The 20,832-nt window shown below is 50.1% G+C and overlaps 7 protein-coding genes across 7 annotated transcripts; 2 read left to right on the top strand and 5 right to left on the bottom strand.

Moving 5' to 3' along the window:
• Positions 1–513: 513 nt before the first annotated feature.
• TrAtP1_011275 (uncharacterized protein) lies at positions 514–3,513 on the bottom strand. Its single transcript, XM_066115043.1, has 2 exons — positions 2,605–3,513; positions 514–2,529 (listed from the first exon to the last, which is right to left on the bottom strand). Exons 1-2 carry the CDS (start codon positions 2,916–2,918, stop codon positions 957–959), a joined length of 1,887 nt encoding a protein of 628 aa, XP_065971140.1. The 5' UTR covers positions 2,919–3,513; the 3' UTR covers positions 514–956.
• Positions 3,514–4,108: 595 nt separating this feature from the next.
• Positions 4,109–6,173, bottom strand: TrAtP1_011274 (uncharacterized protein). The gene is made up of 3 exons (XM_014084470.2): positions 5,450–6,173; positions 5,103–5,385; positions 4,109–5,020 (listed from the first exon to the last, which is right to left on the bottom strand). Exons 1-3 carry the CDS (start codon positions 5,864–5,866, stop codon positions 4,698–4,700), a joined length of 1,023 nt encoding a protein of 340 aa, XP_013939945.1. The 5' UTR covers positions 5,867–6,173; the 3' UTR covers positions 4,109–4,697.
• Positions 6,174–6,467: 294 nt separating this feature from the next.
• TrAtP1_011273 (uncharacterized protein) lies at positions 6,468–7,228 on the bottom strand. Its single transcript, XM_066115042.1, has 2 exons — positions 7,148–7,228; positions 6,468–7,073 (listed from the first exon to the last, which is right to left on the bottom strand). Exons 1-2 carry the CDS (start codon positions 7,155–7,157, stop codon positions 6,790–6,792), a joined length of 294 nt encoding a protein of 97 aa, XP_065971139.1. The 5' UTR covers positions 7,158–7,228; the 3' UTR covers positions 6,468–6,789.
• A 286-nt stretch (positions 7,229–7,514) lies between these two features.
• Positions 7,515–9,060, top strand: TrAtP1_011272 (uncharacterized protein). The gene is made up of 4 exons (XM_014084469.2): positions 7,515–7,821; positions 8,104–8,149; positions 8,215–8,332; positions 8,583–9,060. Exons 1-4 carry the CDS (start codon positions 7,646–7,648, stop codon positions 8,699–8,701), a joined length of 459 nt encoding a protein of 152 aa, XP_013939944.1. The 5' UTR covers positions 7,515–7,645; the 3' UTR covers positions 8,702–9,060.
• Positions 9,061–14,191, bottom strand: TrAtP1_011271 (uncharacterized protein). Its single transcript, XM_014084468.2, has 4 exons — positions 13,791–14,191; positions 10,618–13,716; positions 10,338–10,544; positions 9,061–10,275 (listed from the first exon to the last, which is right to left on the bottom strand). The coding sequence occupies exons 1-4, from the start codon at positions 13,971–13,973 to the stop codon at positions 9,430–9,432; spliced, it is 4,335 nt and encodes a 1,444-aa protein (XP_013939943.2). The 5' UTR covers positions 13,974–14,191; the 3' UTR covers positions 9,061–9,429.
• Positions 14,192–15,546: 1,355 nt separating this feature from the next.
• Positions 15,547–17,616, top strand: TrAtP1_011270 (uncharacterized protein). Its single transcript, XM_066115041.1, has 9 exons — positions 15,547–15,721; positions 15,854–16,096; positions 16,223–16,254; positions 16,316–16,343; positions 16,410–16,417; positions 16,474–16,574; positions 16,633–16,803; positions 16,882–17,181; positions 17,264–17,616. Exons 1-9 carry the CDS (start codon positions 15,650–15,652, stop codon positions 17,428–17,430), a joined length of 1,122 nt encoding a protein of 373 aa, XP_065971138.1. The 5' UTR covers positions 15,547–15,649; the 3' UTR covers positions 17,431–17,616.
• Positions 17,617–17,656: 40 nt separating this feature from the next.
• Positions 17,657–20,645, bottom strand: TrAtP1_011269 (uncharacterized protein). Its single transcript, XM_014083491.2, has 4 exons — positions 20,333–20,645; positions 20,197–20,264; positions 19,940–20,107; positions 17,657–19,878 (listed from the first exon to the last, which is right to left on the bottom strand). The coding sequence occupies exons 1-4, from the start codon at positions 20,385–20,387 to the stop codon at positions 18,286–18,288; spliced, it is 1,884 nt and encodes a 627-aa protein (XP_013938966.1). The 5' UTR covers positions 20,388–20,645; the 3' UTR covers positions 17,657–18,285.
• Positions 20,646–20,832: the final 187 nt, after the last annotated feature.

Raw genomic sequence — 20,832 nt, 5'->3', positions numbered from 1 at the left:
CAGGCAGGCAAGCAAACCATCGTACGGAAGCTTCCTCAGACACTGATTAACCGCCAAGGATACCCACCATCTCCCCATTTCAAACGCCCACCTGAGCTGGTTTCATCCCCCGTCGAATAGAACTAAACAGGATCAAAAGCAGACTAATCGATCCAAGAAAGAAATGTCGTGCCTGATGCCCATACAGTATTCACAGTATCGCAGCCCTGAAAAGTGACTTCCACATGGCGTAAGGCTGTGGGAAGCTACCTAAAAATTAAAAAGCCATCTTTGCAGAACTCAAAAAGAGAAAGCCCAGCTAAGCCTCTTTCTTTATCATCAGCTCTAAATCCGGGAAAATACCTTATTCTTCGTACTCCACTTGGCTCAAGAGAGTAAAAAGCCACCAAAAAGCGTCATCTTGGTACCGTCTAGTTGGTTCGGCCGGAGAATGACTAACACCACATGGCGCTGCCATAAGCTTATCGTCACGCCTCACACGCCGGCTACAAATAGAACACATCATGTGATAAGGTTAAATCGATCGCCTTAATGCAGGTCAACTTTTGGCTGCTATAATAAGCCGCGGATGACGGATCTTCCGTAACGCCATAAAAAAGCTGACAGTATACCGCACAACAAAATGAAGCAAATCCAGCTAAGCCAAAGAACTTGAATAGAAACTTTATCGACGCCAACAAAGATTATGAACCGACTGCTAATGTACCCCTAGTATAGTCCCAGATCCTTCGCTCTTGTGTGTTTTCTATATTACAGTGAATACTAAAGATTAGAAGTTGATGATGACAAGAACAAGGAAATAGAGAAATCAAGGCATAAACCACAATTTGCTACCATCAATCATCATGCCTAGTATGTGCCTCATGATCAAAAGCCCCATGACACCGAAGCGTACAAATTGCCTCAAGAAAGAGAAATAAATGAGAGAAGAAAAAAATGGATGGAGAGAAGGAAAATCACGGCCAAAGTGATGGCGGCGGCCGCAGAGAATCTCCACCGCTGCTTGAAGGCCGCCAAGAGTCCGATGCAGCAGATCCCCTGCGCCCAAACTCGTCAGTCATGCCAGGCGGTGGAGGCAGAGGCAAGAATAGACCGCTGCCATCTCCGACCATGATACTGCGTCGAACCTCGCCTCGGTTCCATCCCTCTCCGGTGACATCTGCCGCCAGGCCGTAGCTGCTGACGGGGCGTCGCAGCGCAGGGCCAACCGCGGTTAATGCGTCAACTTTGCTAAAGTTCCATTTACCAAACTCGTCGGTCTTGGTGTACACTTCGAGCGTGGTGACTGGCGGCGGAGCAGCAGGCCGCAGGTGCGCCGCAAAAGGATTGTTGGAGCTGAATCGATGTGCTGCCGGAGCACGAGGCATGAGCTGCCGGGGTGACGGGGATTTGGGAGAAGTAGGAGAGGCAGGCGTGTTAGCGTATGGGTTGTAGGTAGGAGAGGCTGGCATCCCTGCATACGCCATGCGAGTGCTGTGAGTCGAGTTGTGAGACGGGGTTCGCATATGTGCTCCCGCGAGGCCCGCGTTGGGAGGAGGCAGCCCCTGAAGCTGCTCGGGGAACGACTCATCGTGAACATAGAGCCTGCGCAGCTTAGGCATAGACCCCGAAAGGACAGATGAGGCAAGGTAAGTGTACCAGCTAGCCTTCATGGTGGCATACACCTCCTTATCCGACTCAGTAGAAATCTCGTAGCGTAGAATCTCGAGGCTCTGAGATGCGAGCAACTCGATGCCTGCGTTCTGCGGAAATGCTTCAATCACCTTGGCCTGCATTGCCAGAGTCTTTAGGTACGGCGCCATCGTCAAGATCTCTTGAAGTCTCTGCGGGTGGACGCCAGTATCGATCAGCGTCAGGACGCGGAGTCCGCGCTGCGTCTCTGGCCAAGCAAGATACTCGATAAGGCCGGCAGCTGTCACTCGAGGGGTTGCTTCCATCACAAACTCCTCCAACGAGGGCATGATAGGCCCCGTTCCAGCCGTCAGCACTTCATCAGATATGCTCTCCGTGTCGGTCATTTTCAGAGCCCGAAGGTTTTGCAATGAGCCCAACACCGCTCTCATAGTCAAGGTGTCGACGCTGATGCCGTTTAGCTCTAGAACCTCAAGCCGAGGCCATACCTGACCCGTAGCCAGCGCTGCCAAGCTCCGCTCCGAGCCCGCGTTGTACGTCATCTTTCGGATGTTGGGACATCTGGCTTGGACTTCAAATCGTAGCGTCGAGCTGCTCGACTCATCCGAGAACATGCCCTCTGGCAGATCGACATACTTGAGGCTGGGGAGAACGGCAATGGTCTGAGCCAACTCGACCTGGCAGTACTCGCGTACCTGGTAGGGCGTCTTCAAAAACTCAACCTTTTTGCCAAGACGGGTCGGATCTTCGCGAACAGTGCGTCGGAACAGTCTCAGTCTCGCTTGAGCTGGATCCTCGGGAATGGCGTTTCGGTCAAATCTGGTCTGCTTGCGTCTCTCGGCCAGCCAGGCCTCGAGCTTGCAGTAGTGGACCTGGTCAATCCGAACGCTGTGATACCTGAAGAGAGAGTCAGCCAGGAAACACGCATGAACAGCCTCGGCACGGGGGCAAAAGTCTCAAACAGCAACTCACAATGACTTGACGGCCGCTTCACGCCAGGCTCGATTCACCTGCGAACAGTGGGCCAGATCGCGCAGGTCACACAGCATGCACCCGTCGTCGTTTCCGCTCTCCTCACACGCATCATAGGTCTCATCGCGAGAATGGGGGCAGACGAAGCCAAATATCCGCCCCAGAACCGTGGCTGGGAGAACGGCGACGAGCTGACTCGACCTCACACTTGGAGGGAAGAATGGCTCCCGGCTGGTACTGATAGGGCGGCGCAGTTCAGGAGGGCTCGCGAGCTCCAGCTTCTTCTTGTCCTTCCGCCGAAAGAGGAACCTCATGGCGATGATGAGCTGATTGTTCCAAAAACCAAGCGCAGCTCGAGCCAAAACGAAGCCAAACTGGAAGGTATTACGTGCAGAAATACAGATGCAAGAAAAGGACGAAGCTGGCCAAGGCGATGGACGCGTAGCGAGGGACTGGCGAAGGGACGAGAAACAAAGAAATAAGAGACTGAAAGAAAAAGAGAAAGAGGTCAAAAAAACAAGCAAAAGAGCTGACAACGAAACGTCTAAGAAAGCGTGACAAGAAGCGATGCTCTGGACCAGTGTTGATGATTGAAACTTGTTTTGCGCATCCCTTGCAGCGTTGTGCCCCACGAACAATCCACGAGGCTGAAATCGGGGTCTCCTCCGCAGCCCAGCCCGCGAGAAGCAGCGACTGGCTCAGAGGTTGCAGATGTCTCTCGCAAGCAATGCAAAGAAAATAAAGAAAGACACAGAGACAGGATCGAGGCTTCAGGTAACAAAGAAAGAAAGATTGACAAAGGGTATGCTGAGCGTATATTATGGCTGTTTCCCTAGATCCAAGGTAGATGCTGGGATTGGATGCCTTGACAGGAGAAAAGAAACAAAAGTTGGGTAGCAGAAGACGAGGTCAGGATCTAGATGCCAATTGGCAAGCCTGCGTTTATCCCATTGCCGCTGTGGCGTGCGGAAGCAGTCCCCGTCCAGGGGCAAGAGAAACAGCTGGCAGCGCCCGAACAAGCCTCTGAAGGGGGCCAGTTTCAGCGGAGCGGCGCCCTGAGAGCCAATCTTTCCCCCCCGCATCATTTCACGGCCGCTGGAATCCGCGCCAGTTGGCAGCCAGGCGCTAATATGCACTGGCCCCAGTGGCCGGGCTGTGCCGCCGGTGCATGTTTGCCTTTGCTCCCGGGCCATGTAATTTCACAGTTGCAGGTCCTTTTTGGCCTGCTCCAATCAAGGCTCTGGGATTGCGTTTGAGATTGCGAGAATCTACTACCCTTGCGTTTGCAGTTGCAGCTGAGCAAGCCTACTTTATTGTTAACTTTATGCTTTGTGCTCGGAAATATGCTTAAAGTATCTTGAGGGACACGACCGATTACCGGCATCTCATCTCGACGTAGCGTTTACTAGTGATCGCCCATCTCTCAGCATCCATTCACCATTGCACTGGATCTCAATTCCGAATACAGTATATTAACACGTGCCCCGTAAAATATAGAAAAGGTAGACAGACATATCTTCAATTGCATAAAAACTAAAGACACTGAAACAACGTAGTTATCAACACTTGTCCCATACCACCCATCTATCTAACTCATCTCCTGGTTCAGGAGCATGCCAGGTGAATGAAGCATACATCTAAGTATAATACAGTATAAAGGCAGAATATAATTAATAAAACGAGGCCAGGTTGGCATGACTTTCCTGGCCCGTGACGCTGCCATTCCATGTGCAGCTCAGCCTACCCGGGACGTTGTCTCATAACAATAACTGCCTAGCCTGTCCTATGCCTCCAGTTTTTCCCCAAAATTAATCCATATACCCGTCGTCAACCGCCGTCGTCATAGTTCGCAGAAGACATGTCATCATCGCAAAAGGCGATTCGTATTAGTTCATTCGCTGGAAATGTCCTCATGTCCAAAATAGAGATTAAAAATTGTAATAGTCCCCTTGTAGAAGTAGCAAGTGTTTTCATCAAAAAAAGTAGAATGCTCGGCACCATTACAGTGCTTGAGCTGTTTGGCCATTGAAACTTTTGACTGAGACATGGTTGTGCCCTCATAAGACATCTCAATGGCCTGAGATGCGGCCAATTTAAGCCTTGCGGGACCTAGCAGTGGCACCGTTGGTCTTGGCGCCGGTGGTGGTGCCATTGGTCTTGCCGCTGGAGTAGGTAGCCATGTGGACGGGGTCGGGGAGAGGAGCCTGGCTCATGCGTCGCAGAGACTTGCGAGTAGTAGTCTTGCCGTCCTTCTTGTAGGTGGCGAAGTAGAAGGAGATGAAGAGGACCAGGTATGAGCTGAGGATACCAATGCCAGCAAAGGCAGCAAATTCCTCACCGGCGCACTTGCCAGCATTGGGCATGGAGGGGAAGTAGGTCGAGGTGAAGTAGGTGTAGGCAGCAAAGTAAACGAAGCCTGTTTGTCAAATCCAAATTAGTCAACGGTCGAGAGGATGTGAGGAGAAAAAAAAAACACCAGACGGCGATTCGTCACTTACCCAAGTCAATGATGAACTGGATGATCTGGAGACGAGTAACCCACTCCTTCCACCAGATCTTGATGCCACGAGCGCTCTGGAAGTAGTACCAGTACATGACAACGTGCACAGTCAGGTTAAGGGTAATGGGAACCCAAGAGACGGAGGTCAAGCCAATCAGCTGAGTGTAGCAAAGAAGAGCGGTGGCACCGTGGTGGTAGCAGTGGAGGAAGGTCAAGGGCTTCTTCTTGAGGAACAGGAAGACGGTGTCGAGCAGCTCAAGGTACTTGGTCAGGTAGTTGAGCTATAAAAAACCATCCATTGTTAGCCCATACCGCCACGTTTCGCTGCCCACGAGTTTCACTTACGTAGTAGAGAACAACCAGAGGCTGAGTCCAGCCGCCATCGTGGCTACAGATGGCAAAGAAGACACCCTTGCGGACAACAGTGGGCAGAAGCTGCTCAATGAAGAGAGCCAGGAGGAAGCCGCTGATGGCGGTCAGGTAGAAGTTGTGGACGAGGAAGAGCGCCTTGAGCTTGAAGGGCTCGCGGTTGCGCATCAGCTCTCGGCCGCCAAAGATGATGAAGTAGTAGATGACGATGAATATGGACGTCGACTTCAGAGTGGACATGGGAGTCCCAAAGGGCACGAACTCGAAGTCATTGGCCGAGTAGCCAACGACGGCCGTGAAGAGCTTGTCAAAGATGGGCCATAGGTGGATGCCGAAAGGGCGATCGAGCGTAGGGAGCGGCAGCTGCTCGTAAAACGTAGCGGGAGCCGACATGATGGGCAAAGTGATCCAGGCACCAGGTTTCTGCGATTCAATTGAAGAAGAGAAAGATCCGATCCTCTCTAGTGGACACGCGACGCGAAGAAACGACTTCCCAAAAAAATATTAATAGAAAAAAAAGGGGATTGCAATTGCAATTGCAGTCCGTAGATTTTAATCGAGGCAAAAAAAATTGCACACCGAAGGAATGACGAGAAAAAGAGGGAGGGAAACGATCAGACTCGACGAAGCCAACCAAACTCCGAGACGAAGACAATGGCAACTCTCTCGCGGGGGGGGGATGGAGGAGAAGGAGGAGAATGGGAAAAAAAGGTTGGAGGGCAGAAGAAATAGTGTTTGGTAATACTCGGCACGGGAGCGTCGCCAGTATCAAGTACGCGCGCCTCTCCACTAGCACTAGCATAGACTAAGGCGCCTCATCCCCTATTCCAGAGTGGAAATTTGGCTGCAGTGAGGCCAAGTGTACATCTGGCCTTTGGCGCATGTGATTGGGCACTGTCGGAGATGGGCAAACGCTGAAGTAGATGCTCACGCGGGGCACAGAAAAACAGGGATGCGGGAGTTCGGTACACACATATCTATATAACGCACATACAATATGAGGAAGCAATTGCCGTAGAATGTGTTTCTGTTACTGATTTGTACGCACTTAATCATTCTATGGCCCTTCTTTTTCAAACCTCTGCTTGCCTGGCTCCGAATGTACATGTGCCTCGTCTGGTGCTCGCACGTGACCTCGGCCCGGGCAGGGACTCCAGCTGTGCTGCCGGATGCCACGTAATTTCGGCGCTGCGCGGACGCCGGAAGCGAATGCGATGGGATTTGATTGTTGAACAAGGCAGAAGCAAGGAACGCCAGGAACATTAGTACGTGAGGCGAGCATATTGGGATGACCAATACGACAGAATGAGGTCAATTCATGCAAGGGCGGCGGCTGAAAAGTTCATCATGGTGGGAGCTGAAACGCCCTGGTTTGGTGCTGGCCTCGTGCTCATTTTGCCCAAGAGCGTTAAACGCCCTGAAAAGATTTCTTGAGCGGTGGAATCTTCATCAATTAGGCCTTTGCGTGCATGGCAGCTAATGATACTATCAATTGGCATCATGGCAGTTGATTGAAATGCCTCGGAGGGTCCGATGCGAAGAAAGCAAATGTAAGAACCGCCGCAATTGGCAGCACGGCGATCCCGACGCACTTCCGTGGCTGGCATCATCTTAGCCCGGGGCCGAGGATTTCTTACCATGTAAACTCCTCGGCTGTCTATAGTAGAAACTTACAATAACACATTCAGCTTCAAGGTGGCTAGCGAAATGCTGTATCGGCAGAGCTTTAGAGCTTTATCAATCTTCGCAACGCTGCTGCGGAGATGCTGGTTCCATCTGATAGCCTATCGCTCGGCATGCATTCTTTCGTCTCGGCATCAGCAGCTCGTAATGCATGCGGTCCTCTCGTCGAATAGAATTTGGCTTATTGAAAAGTAACATGACAGTCCGTACGCGCCCGCACGGTCTGCACTGTCCACACAAACGGCAATTCACACCAGCGCTCAGCCCCGCCATAAAACCAATTCGTACTGTGCCCTCTCCCTCCGCCTTTGCCCGGTAAATCAGGCAATCCCCACCGCTTAGTCATCCCCGCCGCCTCTCAGACGATTCTTTGCTCCAAAACACCTCTGCCAATCTAGACAAGCCTAAAACGCTCTAAACACCAAAACTCCTCTCTCTTCTCTTCGCCAAAAAGGGCTCTCTCTCTCTCAATCTTTCTTCCGTCCAGCCATGCAGTCCGCCGCCCTGTTCCGCGCCGCCACTCGCGGCTCCTCCATGGTCCGCGCCGCCGCTCGTCCCGCGCCCTTCGCCGTCCGCTCGGCCGTCGTCGCTGCTCGCCCGTTCAGCATCTCTGCCTCCCGAAAGGCCGAGCACGCTGAGGAGACCTTTGAGGAGTTCACTGCTAGGTGAGGATCACCATAGACGCCCTTCGTTTTCCATTTTACGCATCGACGGCACGGCGATTGGGGCGCAATGCGCCGCAGGAGAGGGAGTGTATACAACGCAAAGAGGAGGGAAAAAATAAAGTGGGCGGCAGAATGGGACATTTACAGCTTTTTTTTTGGTGGTTGTCCGGGGGGGAGAGGAAAAGCGACCCAATCAACGACGCTCTACATGCTGCTGTGCTACGCTATGCATACCGAATGAACCTGTCCAGTGGCTGACGAAATTTATGAACAAAATCACAGATTCGAGAAGGAGTTTGATTCTGTGCAGGACGTCTTCGAGCTCCAGGTAAAAACCGACCCTCCACAAAGCTCCAGCTAGAGAATCGTATGATGTGCTAAGTCATCTTTTAGCGCAACCTCAACAACGCCTTCGCCTACGATCTCGTCCCTTCACCCTCCGTCGTCGCCGCTGCCCTCAAGGCTGCCCGAAGAGTCAACGACTTTGCTACCGCCGTCCGCATCTTCGAAGGTAATGGCCTACACTCACCCATCTTTCGTTGTGTTGATTTGAGGAGTCACCGGTGTCCCCACCCTTGATATACACCTATATCCTTATGTATATATGCATGAACAAAGCTTATTGAGTCATGCATATACACCTCTTCATGCCCTGGCTCTTATTTGTTCCCATCTTTTCCCTCTTCTCCTACTTCTTGTCGGGGATATCAAATTACGTCATTTGTAAAAAGCTAGCATGCTAACACAAACTCAATATACAGGCATCAAGGCCAAGGTCGAGAACAAGAACCAGTACCAGCAGTACCTGGACGAGCTCAAGCCCCTGCGAGAGGAGCTTGGCGTCGAGCTGAAGGAGGACCTCTACCCCGAGGAGAAGTAAATTTCTTGCTGCTGTCCAACCGAGGATCTAAGAGAAAGAAAAGAAAATCTTGTTCAGAGTATTGTACATGGTATTATTTATATTTGGAGTGAAGAGGAACAGCGAAGGTGCTAGACGGTTGATGGGAAGGGAGGCTAGTAGCGGCATCCCAAACCAATGTGTTATTATAGTTGATGAAGCACGTAGTGTATACTGCCCCCCTCCTGTTGGTTACAACGTCTAGTTGTCTCAACAAATCTTAAAAACAAAAAGAAGAAGAAAAAGGGATCATAGATTCCCTTTACTGTGCTTTGTCTTTGGCTTGTACTGTAAGAAGTACACCTAATACTTTGTCAATTTATTTGTTAAAAGCGCGTGCTACTCAGATCTGCAAATCGGCTCTTATATAATGCCCTGAGCAAACCTTTCTTCATATACCACTTTTATGTAATGTATCCATCTCGAACCTTGCAGTAAGGCAAACCACCTTTGACCAATACCCTATTGAAGCATAGATAAAAGACAGAGAAAAAGACGAATCCCTCAAAGAAGACGCAATAAAAAAAAAAAAAATGAAAGCAAAAAAAGAGAGCGTGGAAATACAACACTCCCTTCCCTAGCCCCAGGCACCAAACAACTCAGTATAAAAAGAAAGAAGAAAGAGAAAAGGAAAGAAGTTATAAGTTGCAAGTCCACTCCAGTCCCTAATCGCAGTCAAACGTTATAAGCACACCCCGCCCGCCCCTTCATTATCCTCTTAAATGATCCCATCGGCCATTTCCTGGCTGTTGGCCATAAAACTGCATGCCTTCGACGCCAGCTCCCGAGGCCGGGCTAGCCCCTCTGCTAGCTGGACCTCCGTATGCTCGGGAAATTGTCCGTGGGCTCATCATACCCATGCGTGGACTTCGAGGTACGCTAGACTGTCGAGTCTCCCGCCGTCCATTCTTGAGCTGTCGTAGCTCCTCACGAGCGCGATCCAATTCTACCTCGCGTTCTTTGACTTGAAACTTGAGCTCTGTAATCTGTTCGAGGTACAATTTGATGGTATTCCGCTCCTGGATCTCATGAATTCGAGCAAAGTTCTCAGACGCCTTTTTATCCAGGTCCTCGTTCTGGCTTCTTAGTTGGTTATTTTCAGATTTCAATCCAGAAGCCGTATCGGCTGCGTCTTGATACAAGTTCCGAATATATTCTGCATCCTTGTGGGCGTTTTCTAAGCGCTTCTCAAGATAGACGACCTTGGCCTGTGCTTCCAGCAAGAGGCTTTCAGATTTTGCCAAAGGTGTATCCTGTGGATTAGAGGCATTGGGGTCTTCTGTTAGGCGTGCCACGGTAGCCTCCAGCTCAAGAATTCTCTGCTTTGCTTTTTGGGCCTCCTTCTCGGACTGGTTCGCTGCAGACTGCATGGCAGATTCGATGTTGCGCTTCTCAGTCTCGAATCGAGAACGGTCTTGCAGTGCAGCACGCTGTGACTCGTACATCTTGTGCGCTGTTCTCTCATAATCTTTGAGCCGCTTTTCAAGGCCCGAAATGACGGATTTATATTCTGCTTCGTGATTGTTCGCTTCTATGCGACGTTCATACTCGGAAAACTACGCAAAGTTAGACAAAACATTTTTTTTTCTAAAAGGGGGGGACATGATATCAGGCATACCTTTTCTGCCAAGATTTGTAGGACTGCTTGGGGAACGTTGACCAATACTTCCGGGCGAGAGGTATCCTCTTTTGGCATGGCGCTTTCCAATAGAGCTTTTACTTCGTCAGATAATGGAGGCCTGCCCGTTCCAATTCCAATTGACGAGGTCATTTGTCCAATAGAGAGCACTCGTGGTCTCTTGCTATCAAAGTCGTCAAAATCATTCTAATATGCCATATGAGTTAGTAATTCATAATCATACACTATGCCATTCCTCAACTACTGAAGGCCGCCTTACATGTTTGCGTTTTCGACCAGTTTCGCGGTCTTGCTGTGAGATTGTTGAGAGCATCTGTGACTGTGGCTGAGTATGGACATAAACGTCAAGGATGGCCTCTGGGACAGGTATTGGGTCCCATATCGGCGTGTCTTCATCACTTGCTAGAAATTCTAGGAACAAAGAAGCAATCTCATGTGGCTCTTGGTAGCCGTGATTAGGACTCTCCACCAACTTCCAAGCGCGTACAATCGTAGAGATTAAGACGCTTTTTCGCTCCATTGGAGGCAAATCTTCTGATATGTGGAGGTCGATGTGCTCGATTGAATGGGTTGTAACCAGTACCAAGATAAGCTGTCGTCTATTGGCACTGGGGTTTCTTGATAGTCCTTGAGCAACAGAAGAGTGCCTAAAGGAGTGGTCGTATCCGATCACGACATCAAAATCTCGAGAATCGATGTCTTCAGTTGGTAGCGCTAGAACGAGTTTAGAATTTGAGCCACCGGCCGAGAGATCTGATCTGCCAATGGCTTCGCAACTGAATTGCATCTTGAGAGACTCTGCCAAGTGAGAAAGGAGCCGAAGGAGCTCTGGCGAGCGAGCGACGATTAAAATGCTGGAATGATCCTCAATTCCACTTAGGAGTTCAAATATGAAATTGAACTTTGGGTTAGCGTCGCAGCAATATTTGGCTTGCTGTGCTGGAGGTAGCCTTTCAAGGTCGCTTCCCACAATATTCTCAGGGTAATCACACACGTTCAACAAGTTATTGAATAGCTCGTTGATACGATTTACCAGTGATGGATCCGGTTCTGAGTAGTCTTCGCCGCTGAAACACCTGTTAAATTCCAAGAAAGGAACCCTGTACTCAACTATTATGTTGTTGTATCTCTGGCGAAGACTTGCTTGGAACGGGAGGGTGACTGTATGCTGTTGGAGCGCAGCTGGTGAAGATTGTGCCGCTGGTGGAGATGCCGATGATTCGGTAGGGCTGGGTTCGCTATGAACCTGCTCAGAATGTGTAACATCTGAGGAAGGCTCCGGCACCAGGGGTTCATTAGGATGCGTAAAAGACAGGAGAGGGATATCTTTATAAGCCGGCTCCGGTTGGCGACTTATGTCCGCAAGGGAGACTGTAGTTTGCTCTGCCTCTATGGGTTCTGCCTGTACAGATTCAGGGACAGATTGCGGCTGTCCCGACCCAGCCTCGCCAAAGACTGGGCTAAATATGTCGGCCAATTCTTCAGCAACGGACCTTCGAGGAGCTGAGGGTCGCGATCCGGATGTCGTAGCAATAACACTGTCCCCGTTGTGTGCAGTCCCGTCAGATACTGCTTCCACATTCTCAGAAGGCGCTTTTTCTTGAATAGAAAGCGGTCCAACGCCAAGGGGCAGTGGGGATGACTGCATGGGTAGCTCAATATTCGTATCCCTTGTGCCCTCCTCAGCTGGCGTAACATGCTCTTCTTGCACCCCCGTCGAAGGCTGATTAGATTGCATCTGATGCGACTCTGGAGAAGTAGACTCGGCATCGAACTCATCTAGGCGAAATATTGCAGAGAGCTCTGCATCCAATCTTCGTTGTATCCTTTCGGAAGTTTGCTCGGGAGTTTCGTTTTCCATCTTTCGCACTTTGAAAGTATTCAGAGGGGTGACTGGCTTAGACTGTGGGCCCGTAGCCGCTGCTAGATGGCTGATTCCTGATGCTGATGCTGGTAGTGGAAAGGCGATAGTCTTTGAGGCCGAGAAGAGGCTTTGATCTCTCACGTCGATGGGTTGATGAGGCGTGCTTTGAGACTTGGGCAAGCTTTCCGAAGACTCACTTTCTGTAGGAGGCCGAGATAGTATCTCAAAGTGGCGAGAAACTATTTGAGCAGCTTGGGATGCCCCTGGGTCCGATACAGATGGAGCGCTAGAGCTGATAGTAGACACAATCTCTGTGACAGGATGAGCAGGGGATTCGTAAATCCGGCTACTTATAGAACTCTCCAGTTGCTCCAAGACGGGTGGGATTGGTGGCTGGGTAAGAAACCTCGGGCTTGCGTCTGATTGCGTAATGACAAGTGCTGATGACCCCGAGGATATTACAAGTTGCGATGCGCGGGCTGCTGGTGTGCCGTGCGATAGCGATGGAGACAGGGTTGGGCTGTTTGCTTCTAGAATCTCCCCTGGTCGATTAGGCTGATGAGAAGGGATGTCTGAGCTAACAGTATCATGAGGCTTTTGAATGCGATTCTCTGATGCTTCCCCCCCAGTTGCCCTACCAGATGGCTGGGTGGTCGCTGTAGAAGGATCTTCAAGAGAATCTGGAATGACACGAGAACTTGACTCGGGTGAACAGCCTTGAGGCTGAGATTGGATTAAACTAGGAGGTGACTGTAGCAGTTCCTGTGGAATAGGGTTCTGAGCCCAGGATCGGTCTGTACCTTCCTGGGAGCCCGAATGGGTTCTTTGGCTGCTTGGCACAATGGAAACACGACTATCCTCGCTCTCAAGTTCGGCTAGAGACTGCGTGGATTTGACAGTTGACTGCGAGCCAAGAACGCTCAGATAATCAGCCCGGTTGATGTTTGCGTTCTTAGGGATCTCGACTATCAGAGCCGAGGCAGCTCGTGAGCGATACTCTGAAATATCTACGTCAGGTAGATCTGGAAGTTCGGAAGGGGTGGAGATTGAAGGCGATGAGACGAGAGATGCTCCGGGCTCGTCGCACAGAGATCCGCACGTGTCGCTTCTGATGACTTTACGAGGGCGGATAGAAGATGAATCGGAAGAAGATGAAGCTACAGAGGCTGAGCGTTTGCGCTTCTGCTGAGATGCGTTGACCTTTACTGGGCGACGCCGGTGAGCAGGTCGCGGCGGTTGGCTCGCGTCACTCTCTTGATCTAACACGGGCTCCTGCTGCGCTTGCCGTTCCTGGTTATCTGGAAGCTGCACTACTGGCTGCTGGCCTTGCTGTTCCTGGAGATCCGACTCTGGCTCTGAGCCCGATGCCGGCTTTGGCTGAAGCTGCTCGTCAAGCTGCTCGTCAATGAGCTGTTGTTCCTGACGGTCCTTTTGAAGACGCTGAGCCTTGACCCGTTCCCATTCCTGTAGGGCCAAAGTCGTGACCTCAGTGCTCTGTATATGTTGGTTAGCGAAATGTCCATCGGCGCGCGCAGGCTTATACGTGATGAGCATCATGTTAGACGAACCCAGGTAGGATCATATGCTTGCCCGGTGACGGCGTTATCGTCCCATTCGACAAAATACTGAACACGACCTCTCACGGTCTTCTCATCAAGGATGCGCTTGATGGTGTACCAGCCTAGGTCCTCTTCAGCGGGCGCCTTGCGATTCTTGGACTTCTTTGCGGCTCCTCTGCGTGACCTCGGCATTGGCTTGAATGAGATGAGTTAGCGGGCAGAGTGCGTTGCCTTTTCCGCTGCGGAGGGCGAACCAGCTCTGCGGCGCAGAAGCTGCTTCTGGTGTTGCTGCGAGCCCCGACGGCCTGCGCCAAAAAGCCTGGCGACACAGCGCTCGACGCTGGAGAAAGGATGTAAGTCGAGCGCACGGCGACGATTGGAGAGACGAGGCTGAGATGCGCCAGCGGCCCACCAACGACGATTTGAGAAGGTCTGACAAGGGAGAGGCAACAGGAGTCTCTTAGCCAGGGAGCTGGCTGGCTAATCACGTGGAGGCGCCGGCTCTAAATTCCAGCGAGTCAAAGGGCGCTGGTTGGCGGGGCGAGGCGCTGAGGAAACGCGCTGGCGACGATGATCTTTGCACCGAGGTGTCTGGAGTGAAGATGCTAAGAATAGCGATGATCGGGAGAATAAAAAGATGGAGATGAGCTGTCAAAGCGGAGAGAGGTGATGAAGATAAAAAGAAGAAGAAGAAGAAGTGTTGCAAAAGAAAGAGTCGAGGCTTGACCGTTGGTGGATGAGAGAAGGCGTGGACGAAAGTTGAATGTTGGAAGAAGAAAGAATCTCGTTTGGACTCAACGATGCCTTTTTACAATCGTTTGGACCCTCCCTAACGTGCTTAAATAGAGTGCCAACGCAAACGCTTTTTGGGTCACCCATTCAAGGGAAGGGGAAAAAAAAAGTCAAGATAAGGGTGCGTGCGTGTGCACAATCTGAACAGCAAGTCATTTCCTCGTCACCTTTGTCCGGTTCTTTGAACATGTAGCCGTTCATCCACTTTTCCTGCCTGCTGAGAGGTGTAGGCACCTTGCCTGGCTAATAGATTCAGTGCCAGCTCACTGCATGAGCAACGCTGCCATGCAAAGACCCATACAAAAGTCTCTGGTACTGGCATCAAGGCAACATGGGCCAATGCGCAGAACCAACATTCATCTGATCGAGGTGACAAACAACTGAAACCACGGGCCTCTTCATGCTTTGTGCGTCAAAAAGTGCCGTGCCCCCGTAGCTGTGTGCCTGGAAGGCGGCATGAAGGCAGTATTTGGTCACATGTGTAGATGCAGGTAGATGGCAATGCCCCCTTTCAATTGTATGTTATCGTCGGAGAGGTGGTACAGAAATCCCACACCGACGAAATGGCACATTTCTCTTCATTCGGACAATCGCACAGCAGGCGTGTAGACATAAAAGCAGTGCTAGGTACATGTATCCGTACCTACAGTAGAGTCCCGTGTAATTTCCCAACATCCGCCTCTTACAGACCCTCGTCAAAACAAAAACACGGAAAAGAACAATTAGGATTGAAATCAATATTGAACCGTTTTTAGATCGGCTGCTGACCCGCGGTGGCGTCTCGATCCATCTTGGCTGCATGCTGCACGTCTGCCGCCTCCGGCAATCCTTCAATCGTTATACCAGTACCAGGTTGCCTATTTGCACTGTATCAACTGGGCCCCAACCTTACGGGAAGCCCATTGACGCTTTACCGCCAGGCTATTGCTGTGCTCCCGCCAGCGTCCAAACGCGCTAAGATCAACCTCTCTCACTCACCTTATTTGCACGTCTCACATGCCAACAGGTCGCCTGTCGAGCATTGTTATCTAGTATATGGCGGTAGCTTCAGATTGTCTGTGCCTGCGGCTCCCAATATGGCCTCCAATTTCTCTATAGAGCCGGTAATGCGGTTTTCAGGCGATAGTCAGCCTGTGCGGAGGCCTAAGGTGAGTAGATGTACTTGGAAGAAGCTGCGTTGTGCCGAAATGTGGCACCTGGCATATTGATTTCTGTAAAAAAGGGGGGATTTCAAATTTTTTTATTCTCGTCAATCACAAGCTTACAGGTTGTCTGAATAGGAGTTTGCGTGCTTCTCCTACGATGAGAATCATGAATATCGCCCCGATGATTCATCTATAAAATACTACTATCCTCCTCAACTTGGGGCGGATCTCTCTCTTGGATTCGATACCTTTGTCAAGCATGACGATTCCAAAGCTGAACATCTCGACAGCTTGCTGAAAACCATTGTTTCTCATGAGCAAGAGACTAGGACCAGGATAGATGCGAATATAGTCACATGGAGAGGCATGATGACCAAGGTACTGCTTATTTTGTCCTTTGCATCGTCACATTTCGGCACCACTCAATTCCTGGTTTATCAATCCCAAAATAAACGAAAGAAATCAAATTTCAGTATTTTTGTAACTCACAATTGCTTGTCCTAGATATTGGCTGCGCCGTTTGAACGATTTGACGGGTAGCATTCCATTCCACCCACCTCAGACGTCATCGCAAAACACCCATCTGACATACAGTAGTTTTGAAATGAATGCCACTTTATATCAGGTATGTTCGTTCTTGATACGTCCACTGGCTTTTAGCTGTATGTTTAACCATGATGCTATTTTATAGGGCACAATGTGCGTGGCGCGAAACGAAGTTACCTACTATTAGCTGGCTGCTGACTCTGGTATAGCTTCATCGAAGAAAACCACGAGCACAAGATGCTCTCAAGGCAAAACGAAGACCGCGGGAAGCCTCGAAGAGGGCCACCTCTCGATGTGATGCAATTTTGGGGTGAGCATAGGCATTTATCTGCTGCCGTAATCATTTACCAATAAACTCACCAAAAAAGGGTATAAATTCGAGACGCTATCTACACTCCCATCTCCTTGGGCCGAAACATCAAGAGACTTCATCGAAACCCGTGAAAGCCAAATCGTCAACAACAAAGAACAATACTGTTCCATTGTCCGAACAGGTATCGGCAAGGCTACCCTCTGTCTAGGAGGCGAAGTCGACGCAAGTAAGTCTCCTAGTGAATTCTCTCGCCGTCATGAGTCTATAGATGAATACTGAAGCTAAATGCAACGCCAATCAACAGTATGGGACTCCAAGCCTCAAGACAAAGGAAGCCCCATCAACTGGGTTGAGCTCAAAACCACAGCCGAGATCCGCCACAATGGCGACATGGAAAACTTCCACCGCAAACTCATGAAATATTGGATCCAGTCATTCCTGTTGGGTGTCCCAAAGATCATCGTCGGCTTCCGCACGCGTGACGGCATCCTCGTAGATATCAAGGAGATTGAGACGCACAATATCCCGCAGACGGTAAATGCGCGACCGAACCCGGCCTGGAACGCAGACATTTGCGTCAACTTTGCAGCTGCCTTCTTAGATTGTAGGCCCATCTTTTCTTTTTCTCCTTCGTCTTCATGTTTTATTCCTCTCTTTCCATCTATTCTTACCAATTTTACAAATAGGGCTCATGCAGACGGTCAATGACGAAGGCGTGTGGAGAATTTCTCGACGAGCCAATTCGCCCATTATTGAAGTATATAAAGCAGAGGAAACAGGCCATGGCGATATCCTGACAGATGAGTTCAAAGACTGGAGGATCAAACTGGGGCTCGAGTCAACGGAGTCATAAAAGCGTCGCGCCATGCGATAATGCGTGGGTTTGCCCTCAATGAAAACCGGCAATCTTTTTTTTTTTTTTTTTTTTTTTTCAAAGGGACTGGCTATCCGGCGCCGTAACTTGGCTATCTAGCACCCCAGTTGCAGTTTAAGAAGGTAGTTAGCCTATATCTATATAATATTTAATTGCATATATTATATATATTTGAAAGTAGCACTTGTAGCACCAGTAGCAGTAGCCGGCATGCTGGATAACAGAACTAGGGTGCTGGATAAATTTTCCCCTACTTAAAGAAGACATAATCACGTCGCAATACATCGTCTTACTGTTATGTAGCAAACTAAGCCAATTTTCATGATAGGTGCATTCATAACATGGTAATCATGTGTGCATCATATATACATTCATCCGTGTAGAAAGAAATCGATTGTAACCATTCTCCCAAACGCCTTTTCCTCCAAACGCAACAAATAAGCAAAAAAAGTTAATGAGAAAAGAATAATAATTGGAGAAGAAGAGAAGATTTAAAGAAAAGAGAAAAGTGAGAAGTAGAGAATAAAACGCAAATGAAAAAAGTAATGGTCCACTCCAACATGTGTGTCTCATTTTCTTTTTTACTTCTCCAATATCAAGGCCGAGCTTCCTAAACATTCGTAGATCCTAAACGCCCCTCCAGTGATAGCTCATCATCTTACGGTTGGTATCGGTATGCAAGCTCATTATATCGCATTTGAAATCGTACAAGTCGTTTTTATTGGCTTTGATTTTCTTGCCACGACAAGTCTAACGATATCATTCCATCTATTAAATTCGTTTCAAATCGTGTCACCCAAAAGGCACACATAATTGTCGGCTCTTGGTTCCGGATTAGATAGCTGGCCACCGGATGCGTAAACCATCTGCCCAACGATTGTAGAGTACGTCTGATAGCTGCTTGCAATGCTCCATGCCCAGTTGTGCTTCTCGTCCAGGATAATGTTCTTCGATTGCTGCTTTATCTTGCTCTCTGAGAGACTCTTTCGATACCGGCGACTCAAGCTGGCGTCGACGTTGGGTTCGGAGGTGAGGGCTTAGCACTATCTTGGCAGGGCTCGCGGATGGAGTAGAGTTCTTAACAATCACCGTCCCTTGAGAAGTGCCGTCACTCGGAATCTTTTGCATAGACTGGCGAAATACCGCCGCGTTCAGTTTGTTATCTTGGCTCATGGCGGCGACGAGGCTGTTCATGAGATGATACGTCCCTTCAGGATCAACAGCATCCAGCGCCGCAAATGCGTCAGATAGCTTAGCTATGGCCTCGCGTTTCTGCGCCGTCGAGGCTTGCGCATGAAGCTCTGCAAGCGTAGGCTCTACTGCCTTAGAGTGTAGCCTCCGCCCTAGAAGGCCTTCCTTACTCTGGGGTTCGGCCGATGGAACCACGGGTGGAGGAATATTCTCATCGACAAACACATCGTCATCAGGAGACATACTCCTGCTACCACGCATACCAGCTGAGCCATCTGATGGGGCTCCTCGGAAAAGACGCATAGTCGATCCCGAATTTCCAAAAGACGTATCAGGCTGGAGAGGCCTCTTTGGAGCTACTATTGCGCTTCGAGGCGAGCCATTAGCGTATGCTGAGGGGACTTGCACGATAGAAGGAGCGCGCCGGACTGTCGATTTCCGGATGGTGCTTGTGGCTGGAGACGAAGAACCCAGCGAGTTTTCGTCAAGATCCGACTTGCGCAACCCTTCTTCAGCTGTTGCAAATACAGAAGATTGTTTATGCTGCTTGGCGATTGGCTGCTTCGGTAATGCCACCGATTTTACAGTGTCAAATACCCATGCTTCGTTGTCGTCGCCCTTGGTTGAAATAGGCTGTAGCGTCTCTTGGTAATAAATCGGATGCTTCTGGCGATTCCGGTTCGCATCCCACATCTGTCTCTGCATAACAAGCTCTTGAAGAGCCTCAATTTTGCCAGCCGAGCGAATAAATCTGTGTCGCAGTAGATCCTTGGCGTTGGGTCGTCGATTGCACTCTTTAGTGAGACACTGAGCAACGAAATCTTTGAACTCTTTGCTAAAATGGCCTTCTAGTCGCGGCGGCTGATTTTTGGGGATCTGAAAAAGCACCTTCATTGGGTGGATATGACAAAGAGGAGGCTCTCCGTTGGCCATCTCCATTGCGGTGATGCCCAAAGACCAGATATCCGCCTTGAAGCTGTATCCATCTTGTTGAATCACCTCGGGGGCCATCCAGAACGGAGTGCCGACAAACGTATTCCGCTGAGATTTGATGTTTGTGAGTTGAGCGGCAACACCAAAGTCGGCCAACTTCACTTTGCCGACATCTGAAAGCAGCACATTTGCCGCCTTGATATCGCGATGGATCTTGCCTTCCGAATGCAGATATTGGATTCCATGAAGAAGTTCGCGGCAAATGATGGCGATGTGAGCTTCAGTAAAATTTCCTGGTTTCAACTGCAGCAGGGCGACTGATTAGGGATAGAAGACGGACGGGAGGGAAATGGCTTATGCTCACCAAGTCAAGACAGGATCCGCCACCTAAATATTCCATGATGATCCATAGCTTGTGCCCTCGAAGAAACGAGCCCTTATACTGGGTTACGTAGGAGCTAGCGCAAGTGCTGAGGACAGCAATTTCGGCTTGAATGTCTTGAATATCATCGTCGCTGGATTCAAGATCAATCTGGCGCAGATGAAGAGGTTAGTCAATGGGGCTCTGTTTGACCGAGAGAGGGCAGCCACTTGGTCGGCCGAATGAAGACAAAAGCTTACATGCTTGATAGCCACAGTCTCTCCAGTGACCTTGTCGATTCCCTTGTACACGACGCCAAAACTTCCACCTGGAGCCCCTGAGTTAGCGATGCGATCCACGACAGCGCATGAACTGCGGATCACCGATGAGACTCACGGCCTAGTTCCTCTAGCACCTGATAGCGGTCCGCAAGGCCCTCGTCATCGGCCATGTTTGGCGAAGCCCAAGCGATATTAGGTATCTTGTTCTTTTAATTTGGCCCTCTTCTGGAAGCCAGCACGAACGGTCAGGGGCAGATCCTGGGAATCGATACTCGCTTCTGGCAGCTCGAGCAAACGGGTGGGACTTGCCGCAGACCTGGAGCCGGCAGAAGCCAAGAGCGATCGGATCAAGAGGTGTCAACGGTCGGAGCCCAAGGCCAATACACAGGTCGCAGCGCTCTAAGTACCTCGCCGGCCAAGTGTTGCTAGCAGTTTGACGAGAGCACGAATGAGTGGTCGGTTGTCAAGGGCAGTGGAGCCACGCTCAGCTAGGGGTAGCTTTTGTTTACAATGCTCCGCTTTGGGATAGCTTTCTTTGACGGTTCCGCCCAGAGTCAGTCTGAGCTGGATCAGAAACCGCTACAGGACTGCTAGCAGGTACCTGCTGGGTACTGC

The sequence above is a fragment of the Trichoderma atroviride genome, chromosome 6, assembly GCF_020647795.1.
Source record: "Trichoderma atroviride chromosome 6, complete sequence".
In the NCBI taxonomy this organism is placed as follows: Eukaryota; Fungi; Ascomycota; class Sordariomycetes; order Hypocreales; family Hypocreaceae; genus Trichoderma; species Trichoderma atroviride.
Note: the sequence above shows the minus strand (reverse complement) of the source record. Positions and strands in the feature narration are given on the sequence as shown.